Source organism: Choloepus didactylus, chromosome 13 (assembly GCF_015220235.1).
Source record: "Choloepus didactylus isolate mChoDid1 chromosome 13, mChoDid1.pri, whole genome shotgun sequence".
Taxonomy (NCBI): domain Eukaryota; kingdom Metazoa; phylum Chordata; class Mammalia; order Pilosa; family Megalonychidae; genus Choloepus; species Choloepus didactylus.
Window position 1 is genome coordinate 3,229,090 of NC_051319.1, and position 16,234 is coordinate 3,245,323.

Genomic DNA, 16,234 nt, shown 5'->3' on the forward strand with positions numbered 1-16,234 from the left:
GCATGGAACTAGAAACTATTCCAAAGAAATATATGTGGAAATACACTATTATATGAATTAGACTGTGTATAGGAGTTTTCTTGTAAAAACAGAGAATTTGTTAGGAAATTTGGACTTGTCAGGAAATTTCTGCTCAGACTGTAACATGGGATTTATTTTATCTTCTCTGGCTGCTTTTCATTCTTTTTGTTTCTCTTATAAAACTCCTGATACCCAATTCCTCCTTGGCCTCTGTCATAACTGTTTGGATGTAAGGCAGTTGTCAGAAATGTTTAGCATGTCAGGACTGCCAGTGATATTCAGATGAATCGATCAAAGCATCTTTTTATATGAAACTATGTTATTGAGTAGGAGCCATAATTTTCTCTAAAAAGTAAAATACTGAGTACAAATTGTCCTCTGGTGTATTGAGGTTGATCAACTTACTTTAAAAATATACCTTATATTGTGGAGGTGAAGCACAGTTTTGGAGATGGTTTTTAGAAGAGAAAATTAAAGCCAGGGGATTAATCAGCATCAAGTTTAACACCTCAGAGTTCTGTCATTATTGTTATAAAACAAACAATAGAACCAAATTTGCATCTTTTTCTAGGCAATGTAGAACCAAATAATAGTGAAAACCTGTGATTCCTGAAAGAAATATAAATGGGAGATGCAACAAAGAGTTAATACGCAGAAATACAGGTATCTGATTCTATTAAAGTTCAGTGGATTCTGTGTGTGGCACATTGTGCTAGGTGCAATGTAGGGTTACAAAGGCAGATGAGATACAGTTCTAGTCAACACAGGGCTTACAATGTAGTGCAACATATTGCGTGGAGAAATAAATGGCACTCTGTATGCATGTACCCATATACAGAAGCAGATGCTGCCATGGGGAAGGTCAGGCTAGTAGCTCCTCTGATTGTGGACTAGATGCCAGTGATACTAAAATTGGTAAAGGATCCTGGAGAGGGACCAGAACTACCACTGAGCACAAACTGTGCTCAGCACTGTGCATGGGGCACTTTACATGTGATAACCACTGTCATTTCACTAGAGGTGGTAAAATGGAAGCTCAGAGAGGGAATGTAATGTATCCAGGGTTTCCCAGTGAATAAATGGTGAAATCAGGATTCAAACCCATGTCTGCCTGGTCTCCCACCTGATGCTCCTGAGTCTACCTGGGGAATGGAAAGAGAACCAGCTATTCCCAAAGTGCCCAGTGCTGGAGATAATTTGATCCAGTTTGAAGATGACACCAGGAGGAGTGTCCTTCCTGGCAAGGGAAGTAGTGGGGATAATAGGTTATTGTTTATTGAGGACCTTCTATTTGCTAGATGATATACTAGGGTCTTTATATACATTCTAAATTAGTCCTCACAATCACCCCATTTTGCAAAACATTTACAGAAAATGGGCTTAGAGAAGTTAAGAAGTCTGATCAAGGTCACACAGTTTGTACATGTTAGTAGTTAGGAATTGAACCCTGTGACAGGGTTGAAGAGTTTGGGTTTCATGAATTTAGTAATTGAGGGTATTTCAAGGATCCGGGGCAGGGGCAGCTAACAGGTTGGATGAAGTGGTATTTGGGATGGAATTGCACTAACTGGGTTGAGAAGATAAGAGTCTGACAGAGGAGGAGGAAGATAGGGCTCTTATTCATTTGATTATCATTTTGAAGAGGGCAGGTCACTGGTCCTTGGGATGTTTTAGAGAGCTGTAGAGAAGGCAGATGGGGAGAGGAAGGAGACAGGGGAAGGGAGAACAAGGAGCTGACACGTAGTTTAGCAGCTGCTCCACCCATCCACAAACCGGCTCTGAGAAAAAATGGTTCTATTTATTTGCCGTTTCCTTCCATCTATCTTGCTAGCAGCATTCATCAATATCTGTCATTTCCCAAGGGGTTTAGGCATGTCTAGCAATTCATTCTACTGAATTATATTTCAATACGTGGATGGAGGGAGGCCAGATTGCAGATGCTGACTATGACCTGCACCCCAGCCTCACTTAGGCAGAGCTACCACTCAGCTCCTTGCGTGCCCTCTTCAGATAGGCATTCCAAGCAACACTGCTTGGTGTCAGATTCTTGTTTCCAAGTTCTCATTAGAATAGGCTCTATTTCATACTTCCCTAAAAATCAATTTTAAGTTGTCACATGAGCCTTTGGTCTATGCAGCTGGGGTTAAGGCCAAACCATTATTTATTTTTTGATAATTTTAAGTTCAGATAACCAGCCCCTGCAGAAAGACCAGTTTGGTGGTTGGGGTGTTGGTGGCTGGGTGGGCCTTGTTGCAGAAGGGGAGCATTTGCTGACTATTGGTATACTGAAAGGCAATGGTGTGAATACTTAGAATAATAGGAGCTTGCAGCTTAGCAACCTCTAGCTCATGCATTAATTTGATCCTAACATCTGCCCTTATTACTCTTTGAGAATGATAATCTTGGTGGATGAGAAAAAGTGTTACTTCTCCAAGGACAAGTTAAGGGAAAGAAAATGGAAGGAAAGGCCAAATATATTCCTCTTGAAGTATGGCTTTGAATTTTCCATTTTTAAATATAGCATGTCTTGGCATTGCTGCCCTTTTATCACGGTAGTGGTTGTGATTGAGGGTGAAAAGACCACTATGTTTGAATCACCTTGCCCTATTACACACACCAAAAGTCATTTTTTATTTAAATCTGCAATGACTGTTGGCATTGTCAGTGACAGCTTGAGATTCTGCTCCATAGCCTTTACAGAAGGCTTTGATTTCTGTATTGTAATCATGTGTGTTCTCTTGATAGCCTTCAACAGTCCCCAGCTCTTTTACACTATGTAACTGAGCTTTATTGACTCCTTAAAACATTTGTCATGTGTCAGTGTTGCCCTAAAGAAACTGTTAACTTCTGATATCTACTCACCTTGCACCAAGCATCCCTTTTAAAGCATTCACCTAACTTTGTCACTAGGCCCTTGTGGTTAGTGATCTTGACTTGCCACTTTATGTTAAATATACAATATTGGTGCTAGTATTCTAGGAAGTGAAATTGGACAGCTCTGGTCGATTTGAATCTTGCAGTGAAACAGTGGGTTAGAAATTGCTGCATGGGGGCAGTTAATTTGATTAAGACCATGATATCCCATTGGCATCCCTGTGCTCTGACTCCCAGCCTCCCAGCAGACATGCATGCTTTCTTGATTCTGCTTTCACTCTCCTTGCCAATTAGCAATCACTGGCTAGTAGGCGGTTATGTCTTCAAGGACTTAGTGTCAAGGCTATGCTTTGAACTTGTCTGGTAAACACATAAAACTTTTTTTTTTTTTTTTTTTTTGTTAAGGCTGGAACAGCAGCTCAATATAGGAGTCTGTGAATGCCAGCATTTTCTGGTCACAGGTCTGTTGGTTTCCCAAATGGTAATTATTTATGCCATTAGGAAGAGTGATGTAGCAGCATTGTTGACACTGTCTAGGTACAGTCATTCTTTTGCGGTGGGGACAAGAAATTGGAAGTCAGTCAGCCATGTGAGAGAGAAGATGAAAAGAACCATGTCTCTATGTTGTAGTAGCACAGCTGAAGATGAGTAAAGGGAGGCTGTAATTGCTTGTGAGTATGAAAGTCACTATGACGAGGGAGCAAATGTTTAAGAGTGTGCAATGGGGCATAGAAGGATATCATGAGGATGATGGAGTACATTTTAGGGTAGTGGTCACTGACTCATGGATTCTGCCCAGATTCAGCCAGTGACTTATCATGGTCTTTAACCTTTCTCCATTTCAAAGTTTGGAGGATTCTTGATAAACTCAGTTCCTCTGACTTGTAAACAATTCTAAGGGCTTATGTTATTAAGACCAATTGGCAAAAGCAGATACTGATGTTGTTTAATGTGGATACTTCCTTATGGACAACAAAATGAATGCTTTAATTTTTCCTCCAGAAGGTGCAATGGTTTTGGCTAAGCAAGGAAAGTTTGATTGGGCAGTAGGGAGGGTGAAATGGTGGAATGTGCTGGGTGTGAGCTTTCTGGGAGCTACTGTGAGAGCTTTAGTAGATGCTCAGGTCAGCAGCAGGCTGGTAGCCAAACAGCACACATGTAGGATGAGAAAATGTGGTCTCCCAACAGATAATGTGGCCCTATCTGCCTGCTCATGGCACTGACAAAGTGCCAGCTTACCATTGTTTTCACCCCCAGCTCCTTTGCCTCAGTATTGCTACCCCCACTCTCCCATCCTCATGTGGCTCCCCCAATTCCCCAAAACCCTTGGGATCAACACATTTATCACCTCAGTTTCCCTTTGTCCTTCGTTGCTACATTAGAGGGATGAAATAACTTCAGAGTACTTGTATGTAATTGACCACTAGAAGCCATATCTAGAGTGCTTTGTTAGGTGGTTACTAAGTCTTATTTTCCCTCTCCTGTCCTGTTTGTAATCTAAAGGAAATAACCCAAAAGGTAAGGACTGTGGACTGACTGGTAAATCTATGCTACACTTCAGGTGATATGTAACACTTTTACTGGAAGCTTTTAAATCTAGTCAGTGACTATTATTCCTTGAGGATAAAATAGGTCTCTGAAGGTATATTTAATTCTTGATATAGCCATTCTGCTAAAATTATTGCTGACCTGGTATTTTCCTATTTCAGAGGGATACTTTAAGCTTTGGGGTGCTTTGAAAGCATGTACCTCATGTTTGAAAGCATGCATTTTATGGAGTTCCTGCTTCTTGTTACTTGGAATTCAGGATAGTAATGAAGGGCACAGGTACATGTTCCAGTTAAGAGGCCATTTGTAGCCTGAATGGAACCAATTCACCAATCTGGGTCTAGGTTCAGTAATGTATTGATTCTATTGTGTAACCTTATAACCTTCCCCCTTTCAGTATCTTAAGTAAGGCCTGGTGGCCAAACAGTAACAATAACCAGTAAAAGCAAACAAAATAACCAATGCCCTTATGGTTGCAACCTGATGAGTCTTTGTATCAATTTAGCCACCTGATTCCAGCTTTAACATGGCTCTCTATTTATTGCTTCTAAATTTCTAGTTATGTCTGTCGAAAATATTTAATACATGTTTTAATAAACATATCAGAATTTTAGAAATGTGTTTCTGAAGATCACAAAGCTCATCAAAGTTCCAGTTGTAACAAGCTTGATTCAGTATTAACATATAGCATCCAGATTGCAAGGCAAGCTCACCTCTCGGACTACAAATCGGGAATGGTGTTATCCATTAATTTCTACCCTGTGCAGCTGAATAATGCAGTTGACAGATGCTAATTTTCTTAAATTGTAGGCAGCAAATGATGCATGAATACAACAGCAACACACTTTTTCGAGGCTCCTGGTAGTCATCAGAAAGCAAATTTATGTAAAGTTTGATGTAATCACTACCAACTATGGTACAATATTAGTGCCTTCTAATGACTGCCTTAAATCCATCTGTTGTCCTCTTTCCCCTGTTAACACTAATGGGAGTCTAGGCAGGAATAAAATATCCCATGTGTTGCTAACAGACCCTACGATTTGTAACATTAATATGATTCCTAAGGATAGGATTCAATGCAAGAATAATGACATCAAAAGTCTAACCCATCACAGGATTTTAAACATTTCATTGTATATGTAATAACTGCTTACGAACTTGTTTATTTTTTTTCCAGTGGTTTAACAAAATTTTATTTCTTGTTCACTGTATAATCCAACATGTGTTGGGTGGCTCTTCATATTTTCTTACATTTTATGCTTATATTTTTTGAGTGTTCCCTCTATTTTCTTTTTATAATTTAACCTCAATCCGTAAGTTTACTCCTATTAATTTACAGCTGAGGAACCTGAGGCTTGGAGAATTTCATGATATAAATGATAGAATCAAATCTGGGGCTGAGAATTGTAACTCAACAGTCTGACTCTAGAGTCAACCATAGCTAGAGCAATTAATTTTTTGGCTACTGGCAAAGACCTTTAAGATCTGTTGGATTTGAAGCGGGTGTAAGATAAGTATGTGAATTGAGGCCTAATCAGTTATTGAACATTGAAATGCCTTCGTTTAGGTTAGGCTCTGTTGTGGCAATGAAAGAATTGAAGGCGCATCTTTGATCTTGTTACTAAGAAGGGATTTACACAAGAGATAGCAACAAATCAAGTATATGTGATAGCATTAAATTGAGTGATTTCAGAGGAGGACAGATGCATGTCTCCTTAACAGGTAACTATGGGATCTGCTCACCTTTGTGCCCTGTGAGATCTAACAAAGTTGACACGTTCAGAGTGTGGCTTGGAATGTATCAGGAGACAGGAAGTGGCTCTGGTTCCCTTCTCCTTGCTCCTTCAGTCCTGGTTCTGGATTTGGTTGAGTGTCTACCTTCCCATCTGAAACATGCCCAGCCTTGTTGAGCCAGGATCCTAGTGCATGGACTTCCCACACTGAGGATGTATCCAGGAACCATTTCTTTTTCTTTCTTTTTTTTTTTTTTTAATTAAATTCAGTTTTATTGAAATACATTCACACACCATACAATCATCCATGATATACAATCCACTGTCCACAGTATGATAACATAGTTATGCGTTCATCACCACAACCTATCTCTGAACATTTTCCTTACATCAGAAAGAACCAGAACAAGAATAAAAAATAAAAGTGAAAAAAAAACACCCAAATCATCCCCCCATCCCACCCCATTTGTCCTTTAGCTTTTATCCCCATTCCTCTACTCATCCATACACTAGATAAAGGGGGTGTGATCCACAAGGTCTTCACAATCACACTGTCACCCCTTGTAATCTACATTGTTATATAATTGTCTTCAGGAGTCCAGACTGCTGGGTTGGAGTTTGGTAGTTTCAGGTATTTACTTCTAGCTATTCCAATACATTAAAGCCTAAGAGGTGTTATCTATATAGTGCATAAGAATGTCCACCAGAGTGACCTCTTGACTCCATTTGGAATCTCTCAGCCACTGAAACTATTTCGTCTCATTTTGCATCCCCCTTTTGGTCAAGAAGATACTCTCAGTCCCACGATGCCGGGTCCACATTCATCCCCGGGAGTCATACTCTGCGTTGCCATGGAGATTTACACCCCTGGGAGTCAGGTCCCACGTAGGGGGGGAGGGCAGCAAGTTCACCTGTCCAGATGGCTCAGTTAGAGAGAGAGAGGGCCACATCTGAGCAACAAAGAGGTACTCAGGGGGAGACTCTTAGGCATCATTACATACAACTTTAGACTCTCCTTTGTGGTAATGAGCTTCATAAGTGCAAGTCCCATGCTCGAGGGCTCAGCACATCAAACCGCCAGTCCCAATGTTTGTGACAACATATGCTAGGGGATCAGCATCTCAAAGTTTAGAGATAGGCCTTACAATTCAGGGATAGAGTTAACTGCTGTAAGAGCTTACAATCTAGGGACTATTACAATTATTGTGTCCACGTTAGGCTATGTTCTAAGATTCAATTCTGAGTTTACACATTGTAGTTAGTCCATATTGGTGAGGCATCATCCCTCTCACCATGTTTTCTCCAACACTTTTACTCCTATATGTATATTTTCCTACAATTTTATAGAGTTATATTCACATACCATACATTTATCCACAGTGTACAATCAGTTGTTCATGGTATCATCATAAAGTTGTACATTTATCACCACAATCAGAATTTGAACATACTGATTATTACAAGAAAAATTGTTTGTTTGTTTTTTTTTAGCAATAAGAAAAAAATGATAAAAAGAAAAATAACATGTCTTACAATACAATATACTACTAAGGACAGCAAATAACACCACTACCAAGAATCCCATATTACTCCCCTATATCCCCTTCTCATATACATTTAGCATTGGCGTATTGCCTTTGTTACATTTAATGGAGGTATATTACAATGTCCAGGAACCATTTCTGCTTCTGTTCTGCCCTCCCACTGGTGGAGAAGGGGCCCTTTTTCAGCTGTGGCTTGTTGAGACCATAATGAGTTCCATCATGGTTCCTTTCTGCTCCCATTTCCCACTGAACCTCTCCCGGTCCCCTGTTTCCTCACCTGGAACCCTTGCAGTGCCCCTACCATACTGACTCCTCTCTGATCGAAGCCTTAGAAACTATTTTGAGAGGTAGGAAGAGTATGCTCTTGGCTGGTTTGCCATATTAGAATATGGAACACATTTTCTTTTTTATAGGAATCATTATAAGCAATTTTATAAAATATTGTATACAGAAGTTGATAGAGAACAAGTCAATGCAACCCCATATACCTACCAGCCAACTTTATCAATCTTTAATATTTGCCACATCCTTCACAAATTTTTTAAAAAAATTAATATTAAATTAAACTTTTAAGTTCAACAAACAGTTCTCATTGTTCTCTTCAGATACTTTAAAAAATAATAAAATATTACAGATCCAGGGTACCCACCGAGGACCCATTCTCTATTTTCCCTACCCAGAGAAAGCTACAATTCTGAATTTGTTGTTTATAATTTCCACAAAGAAATATTCTTTATTTCAACATTATTTGAAATTATTCTTTATTTCCTTCAAGATCTGGCCTAGAAACCCAGTTATCATCTTTTACCTTGTTGCTTTGTTGGTGGTGGTGTTGGGGATGCAGCTATAAAGTTTCCATGATAATGCAAATAGTAATTGACTACTTGCCTTGCCCCAGGTTGAGTGACTTAAGTGCATTATCTCATAAATCCCAACTGCCACCTTGTAAGATATTATTCCCATTTTAGAGATGGCAATACTGATGCTTAGAAGTTAAATAAGGTGTCCAACTACCACACATGGCTAGTAACGACCGGCTTTCAGACCCATACTTGTCTGATGACAAGTCTGTGGTTAGAATCATTCTGTTGCCATCTTTCCAGACTATTTTATCTCTCTATATGTAAAATATATATTATTTTCTTATAAATATACAATCATCTATCTTAACTTATAACTTGTTTTTTCACCAAAGCATATGTGATGAATATTTTCCTGTGGTAGAATCTGGGCTTCAGAGTCAGAATCCTGGTTTTGCCCACTTATTAACTGAATGACTTTTCCTAATTACATAAACTTTCTGGACTGTAGAGATAAAAATACCTCCCCTGTAGGGTTGTTAGGAAGTTGCAGTGCCTGGCATATAGTAAGGACTGAATATATATATGTTAGCTATTATGTTATACTCACAAATGAAATTTAAGAAAATAATCTACTCAGCTGTATTCTTCCTATTTAGACTTAATTAACTGTTGTTCAAATACATTTGATCCACTGCATTCTATTCCACAAATGTTTGCTGAACATTTACTAAGTGCCAGGCACTGTGCCAGGTCCTGGGGATTCTGGAGATACTGGGGATACAGAAATGAATAAACCTATGTCTTTACCTCTAGGGGATTATAGGTAGACAGTCTATAATTGTTTTCTAATAAAAAAAAAAAAAAAGAAGACTGATCTATAGAATTCTTCAGTGAACTTCAGTAAAATGGTTGACCTTTAAATTTTCCATTACTGCATTAAATTTTTCAAGTGTGTATATACCTATCCGTAGCTTTCTTTAAAACAACACACCTGAGGCAGAACAGTGGCGAGGCCAGAATAGATTCTCTCCATCATATAAAACCTGACATCATGTAGTTTCTGTGCCTCCTATCATGCCCTTCTCTGAAACATGAACAAAGAAAAATATAGAATGTAAAATGTAGGAAAGGATACAAGAGGTACAAAAAAAATCTATGGATTTATATTTCTTTTTTACAAGTGATGTCCTTCAGTGAGTGTGATTTCTATGTTAAAGAAATAATTTATTCATGTAATACTGATGCTAATATTCCTAAATGCACTCCACAGTTTCCCTGCCCTTCCTCATTAACATCCTACCTTTGGGCCTAAAAAGAGGGCAGATTTCCCAAAGCCTCTCATAGTCTAGTTTTTTTAGTTTGTGTTTCAGAATAAGTCAAGGGTGGAAAAATCTAGGCCTTAAAGGTAACATAACCTACACAACAAGTTTCCGAGATGGTGACCAGAACTACTGAGGGTAATTATATTTGAATTTTCAATGATAATGTTTATGCTTCAAATAAATATTTTCTGTATTTATTTGCTTTGAGAAGGTCATAATCTATTATGTGGAGGGGCATTGCAGTTGACTAAAATCAGCATGATCTCATCTTTATAAGAATCCATAAGTTGCAAAAGAAAAGTCTGGAGGGAAATCACTGAAATGTTGATAGTGATCATCTCTGGTTGTGATTATAGGAGGATTTTATTTTTTTTTTCTTTATATGTGTTTGCATTTTCTACTTGTGAGTGAAAAGAAACCAAACCTAAGCAAAAAATATGCTTTTCATTTTTACTACAGTTATGTTTAATAGCTAACATGCATTGATTGCTTTTTATGTTGCAGGAACTCTGAGTACTTTACTTATAAAATCCTTGAATCCCATAACCATTTTATATGATAGATTCTATCATCTCCATTTTAGAGATGGAAAAACCAAGCCCAAGAGAGGTTGAATAACTTTCTTTCCCAGGGTCATTCAGCTACAGGTTAAGATCTCAAAATCAGATTGATAGCCTGTGCTTTCACTGTATAGACTGAAAGAGCAATTTTAGCAAATAAGAACCCATTTTTCCTCTGCAATTAATATATAAATCTCCAAAAGCATTTGGATTAAAGCCTTAGACCACCTAACATGGAGAATTGATGGGAGATGCCTCAAGCTTCTGTGCTTTGATAGTCCTGGTGGTAGCATGTGCAGTAATGGTGTACTAGTTAACATCTCACAATAGTCATTAACCAGTGGATAGGCTTGTGAGGTGTGTTCTTGAGAGGACAGTGAGGCTCTTTCACAAGTACCAGATCTGCTCTGTGCTGCAGGAGCACCAGCCATGCATGCTGCAATCCCTCATGATTCTGAAGACTGAAGCTGGCGTCTGACAAATGTGATTCTCTGATGAGATTCTATGGGTTGCCTGACAGCTTTTTGTTGTTCCTTCATGTTTTAATTAATTGAGCAAATTTTTATTGCACACCTACTCTGGCCAGTCATGCTAATATTGGGGCAAAGCAGATAAAAATCAAACATGGGCCCTGCTTTTACTGAGCTTTGGTACTATGTGAAATTCATGTCCACCCTCACTTTACTGAGGTAAAAAAGCCTCACTTCCTGAGTGTTGATGCTATTGTAGTCCCTGTACTAAGGAAGTAATATAATGTGAATGGGTTTAGCTGTTTGATTTTTAAAAGCATACGTGTATGTTTTAGAGTTCAAGGTTGATGGCAATTGCTCAGTGAACCCTGACTGACATTGATGTCCTGATTTATGCAAATAGATACCATTGTGTGTCCCACCGACCCGATTGGATAGCCACCTGTGCTTCAGAGAAGGCAGCCGGGAGGAAAAGGAACCAGCCCCACTTCACCTTGAGAGAGTTCCACCTCCTCCTTTGGTTCTCACTATTTCCACTTTGTAGACTCGTTTCTATTCGATTCCCAGATCACCATAGATATGAGATTTTTTGAGAGTATATTTATAAGTGCATACATTTATTTCTGTCATGCTGAGAATGCTTTGTGTATTTATATATATCCTCAGCAGTCCCATTGAATATACAGAAGGAACAAGACACTTTATCCTCTGCTGGCCGAAAGCTGGAGATGAAGGAGATGAAGACGTTTACTTGTGTTCACGTGGGAAGACAGGTCAGAGCCTGCGACTGGATGACCTGACTTAATTAAAACAGTTTTTCTTTGGTTGTTACTAACAAAGTAGCTACAGAGTATGGCAAAGTAACATAGAATAAGGATGAATAAGAAGGGTTCTGCCATTGCCAAGGAACCACTGCTCTCCTGCCTGCCACTTACATTGTCTTCTCTTCCCCAACAGGGAGGTACCTTCTTCCAAACCCCATGGCCGGGCAAGCCTGGCCTGCTTCTGCGGAGACGTCCAACCTCTTGCGCATGCGCAGCCAGGCCCTGGGCCAGTCGGCGCCTTCGCTCACAGCCAGCCTGGTGAGTGTCATCGGGCTCGGCCCCGCCCCTTGTTTGGGTGTGGTCTGGGGTTTGCTCTTTCTTGCTACCACCCTGGGGACTGATTTAACTTTATTGAGTTTGACTAGGTTTAAACCTACCCTTAACCTTAGGTACAGATTTAGCAATGTGAAATTCCTTGCTTTCAATGTGCTGATTTTCCCGAGTCCGCCTCCAACACCCTCCCCTGCCCCCACCCCAGTATTTCTCTTAACTTGCTTCTGTGCGTTTGACTTCCCTGTGTTCTTTTCTTTCCTCACTATTACACTGGACTCCACCCTACCCCCAAAAGAAATGAAAATGTTTCTAGACCTTTTTCTTCTTTATAACTTTTTATTTGGAAATAATTTCAAACTTTAGAAAAGTGGCAAAAATGAAAGTATATACATATCTGATTTAACCTTTACCAAGATTCAACTGTTTACATTTTGCCCAATTTGTTTTATCGTTTGCTTTCTCCCTCTCTTTCTGCATATACGTATATGTTTATATATCTATGTATAAATATATGCACATATATATGTATACAGACATATAATTTTTGAACTGTTTGGGTATAAGTAGTATATATCATGGCCCTTGTTATAACAGTCACCAACTTCAGTAAATTTCTGGCTGATGCAATCTGTTTATCTACTCTGCCAACTTTATTTCAGTTTTATCAATTGACCTAATAATGTCCTTTATAACACTTTTCCCCTGCAGAATAGGACCCAGTCTGGGGACCTGTATTGCATTGAATTGTCACATCTCTTCAGTCTCCTTTAATCTGGAACACTTCCACAACTTTTTTTTGTCTTTTATAACATTGACCTTTTTGAAGAATATACCCCCACCCCCACCTTTTATTGGAATATTCCTCATGTTATATTTGTCTGATACTTCCTCATGGTTAGATTCATATTTTTGCATTCCAAGTCAGAATATGGTAATAGTGTTTTGTCTTTTTCAGGGCATCACATCTGCAGGCCAGCAGTGTCTGTCTACCCCTCATAGGTGATGTTTTGATTTCTCCATTTCAGAGTTATGACTTTTTCTCTTGCAATGAATAAGCAATCTGTGGGAGACATTTTAAGATCATGCAAACATCTTTCTCCTCATCAAAATTTCCCCCTAGATTGACCATGATGATTCTTGCCTGAAACATTCACTACTATGTTGATTAAATGGTTGGTGATTTTTTTTCCAACTCCAGCACTCTCTCCACATTTACCATGTGGCATGAAGCATAAATATTTATTTCTTTAGTTGTTAGAGGCATAGACTTGTGCATTCCTATATTTTTTTCAATATGGATCTTTATTTTTAATCACGATGCTTACTAGAATTTTGTTTCCTAGTGGCCCCATTGCTTCTCTGCCTTAACCTTTGGCACAGCCTCGGAGTCAGTAGAAGTTACTTTTTGCATTAGTGGTAGGGTTGTATGCATATATGGTATACATTGGTGGTAGGGGTGTTTGTTTCTGAACAGCTTTTACTGATGAAGATGCAGATAATGTGCAAATCAATGAATTTTGATGTCATAATTTTATGCAATGATAATAAATTATGTTGGATATTGGGAATCAATGTACAGAGAATTTATTTAAGTAAAGCCTCTAGTCCTGCTTTTGCCACTAACTAGCTCTATGAACTTGGGCAAGTTACCTAGTTTCTCAAATTGTATCACCTCATATTCACTGCAAGGTGAAGACAGGTATTCAAAGGTCTATGAAGTTCCTTTAAGTTCTGGAATTCCCCAATTTTACTTTCAGAATAATTAAGATTCTGAATCTACTGAATAAGTGTTCCTGAAAAAGTGTGATTCAAGGTATTTTATGACTTTGAAATCAACTCCTGCTTTAAGCCAAAATTAATCTTTTTCCTCATATGAAAAAATTGGGACTAATTTTTAAATGTGGAGTTTAAGCAAACATTTTCCTTCACCCCAGTCCCAAATCCAAAGTAACTTTTTCTTCTTGGGGAATTTTACTGAAATCTTATTTTACCATAAGTGCTTACTTTTTTAAGGAAAGAGGGTAATTCCTTCCAATTAGGGATTTTTTTTTTAAGCGAAGTACTCTTTCAACCACTTGAATAGAATTCTTAAGGCTTAAGTTGTAATTCGGTTTATTGCCAAGTAACTCATTCAGATTAAATCAATATTGTCACAAAGTAATGTATGTTATTTAATACTGGCAATCACATAAGCAGATACAGAAACTGATTTATTCTTCAATAAAATGTCTACTGGGTGACCTAAGATATTTGGGAATAGGATAAAAAATAAGGAAAAATTTTAATAGAAAACATGAGAACTCCCCAAATCTACATGATCACCTTCCTATCAAAGAATAACCTAGATTATTGTTACCTACCTGTGAATTATGTTTATAGTGTTTACTTGAGAACAAAATGAGAGAACTTCTGAAATATCATGAAGATGAAGAGAAAATTTAAAATAGTGCTTAGCACATAGCAAGTCTCAATAAATGTTAGTAATATTATCATTTCTGTTGTCATGGTTAATATATCTCGGGTAACCTTTGGATACGAGGAAGCCGTAATGTTATTTTCATCATTTACTGCTAGACAGTGAAGCTTTAAAATTTAACCCTTTCCTTTCAGAGGCTTCATTGATTCCTATGTTACAGTCTAAGGAAAAGTATTTGCAGACTATTTGACCAAGTCTTCTTTTCCCACCTTCTGCTGTGTTAAGAGCAGCAACAGCAGCAGGAAGTGAGCTGCCAGGTGGAGCATCACTTTGATTTCCATATTGTTCTACTCTGGTCTTTCCAGATTTCTGTGCCACATTGTCTATTTCAATAGATCTCTCAAGTGTATGTTAGTTAGTTTTCCTGCTCTTGGTACCCTTTGCAGAACTACTTGGCTAAAGGGGCATTAAAGTTAATCTGTTTCATGTTTCTCCCTTTGAATAGGACTACATTTAAATGATGTTGATTACAGCTAGGGAATTTAGTGTGATAGAGAAGGACACCAAAAGGATAGAGATCTACATTATCAGAACTCCCTCCCTCTCTCCCTCCCTTCCTTTTCTTTGTTTTTCAAACAAGCCAATGTTTCTGGAGTTGTTCACTCTGATCCTCTTCTTCTGGTAGCTACCCTGCCCTCATCATCTTTTGCCATAAAGCTAGAAGTCATGCTTCCTTCTGGCTTCCCCTAGATATACACAGTGCGCCTTTGTTTTAGTTCTTTGTGTAAATGCCTACTACCCCCGAATAGATTGCAAGCTCGTTGATGGCAAAATTCCCATCTGATTTGACTTTCTACTCCTCACTGCTTCTAACACAATGCCTTGTATATAGAGGCATTCAATAACTAATGTTGAAGGAAAGAATAAGTATTCATGGGAAACTGACAGATTGCTCTGGTTGCAGGGTGAAAATGATGGTGTGATTCTGTATGTTATAATGGATCTGCTAACAGGACTATCCATCTAAAACCTCGATGGTTTTGCTGTTCAGTATATCCTACAAATCGTGATTAGCCTTAAAGTGCATGCCATAATAGGCCAGGTTCTGTCTGCTTCCACAACGCTGCTCAAAAATATGGTGACAAAATCATGAAAAGTTTATCAGTGTCCACATTCAAGGAAATTTCATTAATCTGCTTTGAAGCAGTCATGTGTAGTCATACAGATTTAATGTGTGTGTGTGTGTGTGTGTATGGATTCACTGAATAAGGTGAAGTGATGTGTGTGTTCAAGTGTGGAAGGATTGGGAAAATAAGGAATCAAAGTGGTTTATGTGTAAATGACAATAATGCAATGGACATAATCGAATTTCATGCTCAATCACAACAACATACATTATGGAGAAGTATAGCCCCTCAACCTGAGAGGTAGTGATATATGCTAGTAAGATGTAAATGAAGGTCCCATGTTCGGTAGGTGTGAATTTTATAGTGATTTTAATGCCATAGGCAAGCTTGAAGGTAATGCTAACTACCTTCTCAAGGAGGAGATTAATTCCTAGCCTGAAGTATCTGGTTTTCCCTGGCAATGCTAAATGTATAGTTGTGCTCCCTCCTCCAGACACTTTGGGCATTTCAGATAAATGGCATGTTGCCAATTCATCCTAAGTAGCCTGGTGGCTGGCAGAATACATGCTCAGCCAATGTCCGCCTGCTGGGACACCAGCCGGGAGTGCTGATGAAGTGTCAGATGTATACTTCATATACATTAATCTGAAGAGGGGAAAACTCATTTTCCCATTTGCTTTCTCCATCTTGCTGTCCCTCCCCACACACATGGGTAGTTT

The 16,234-nt window shown here is 38.6% G+C and overlaps 1 protein-coding gene across 8 annotated transcripts in view; it reads left to right on the forward strand.

Annotated features, from left to right (window-relative positions):
• Window positions 1-16,234, forward strand: part of MAST4 (microtubule associated serine/threonine kinase family member 4) — a 674,031-nt gene that overhangs the window by 203,222 nt on the left and 454,575 nt on the right. For 7 of the 8 annotated variants that reach the window (XM_037801729.1, XM_037801730.1, XM_037801731.1 and 4 more), the window contains exon 3: window positions 11,833-11,957. In XM_037801729.1, coding sequence (XP_037657657.1) covers window positions 11,833-11,957 — 125 coding nt within the window. Of the gene's footprint in view, window positions 1-11,566; window positions 11,649-11,832; window positions 11,958-16,234 lie in introns of those variants that run through there. The other variant, XM_037801735.1, reaches the window with a different exon arrangement.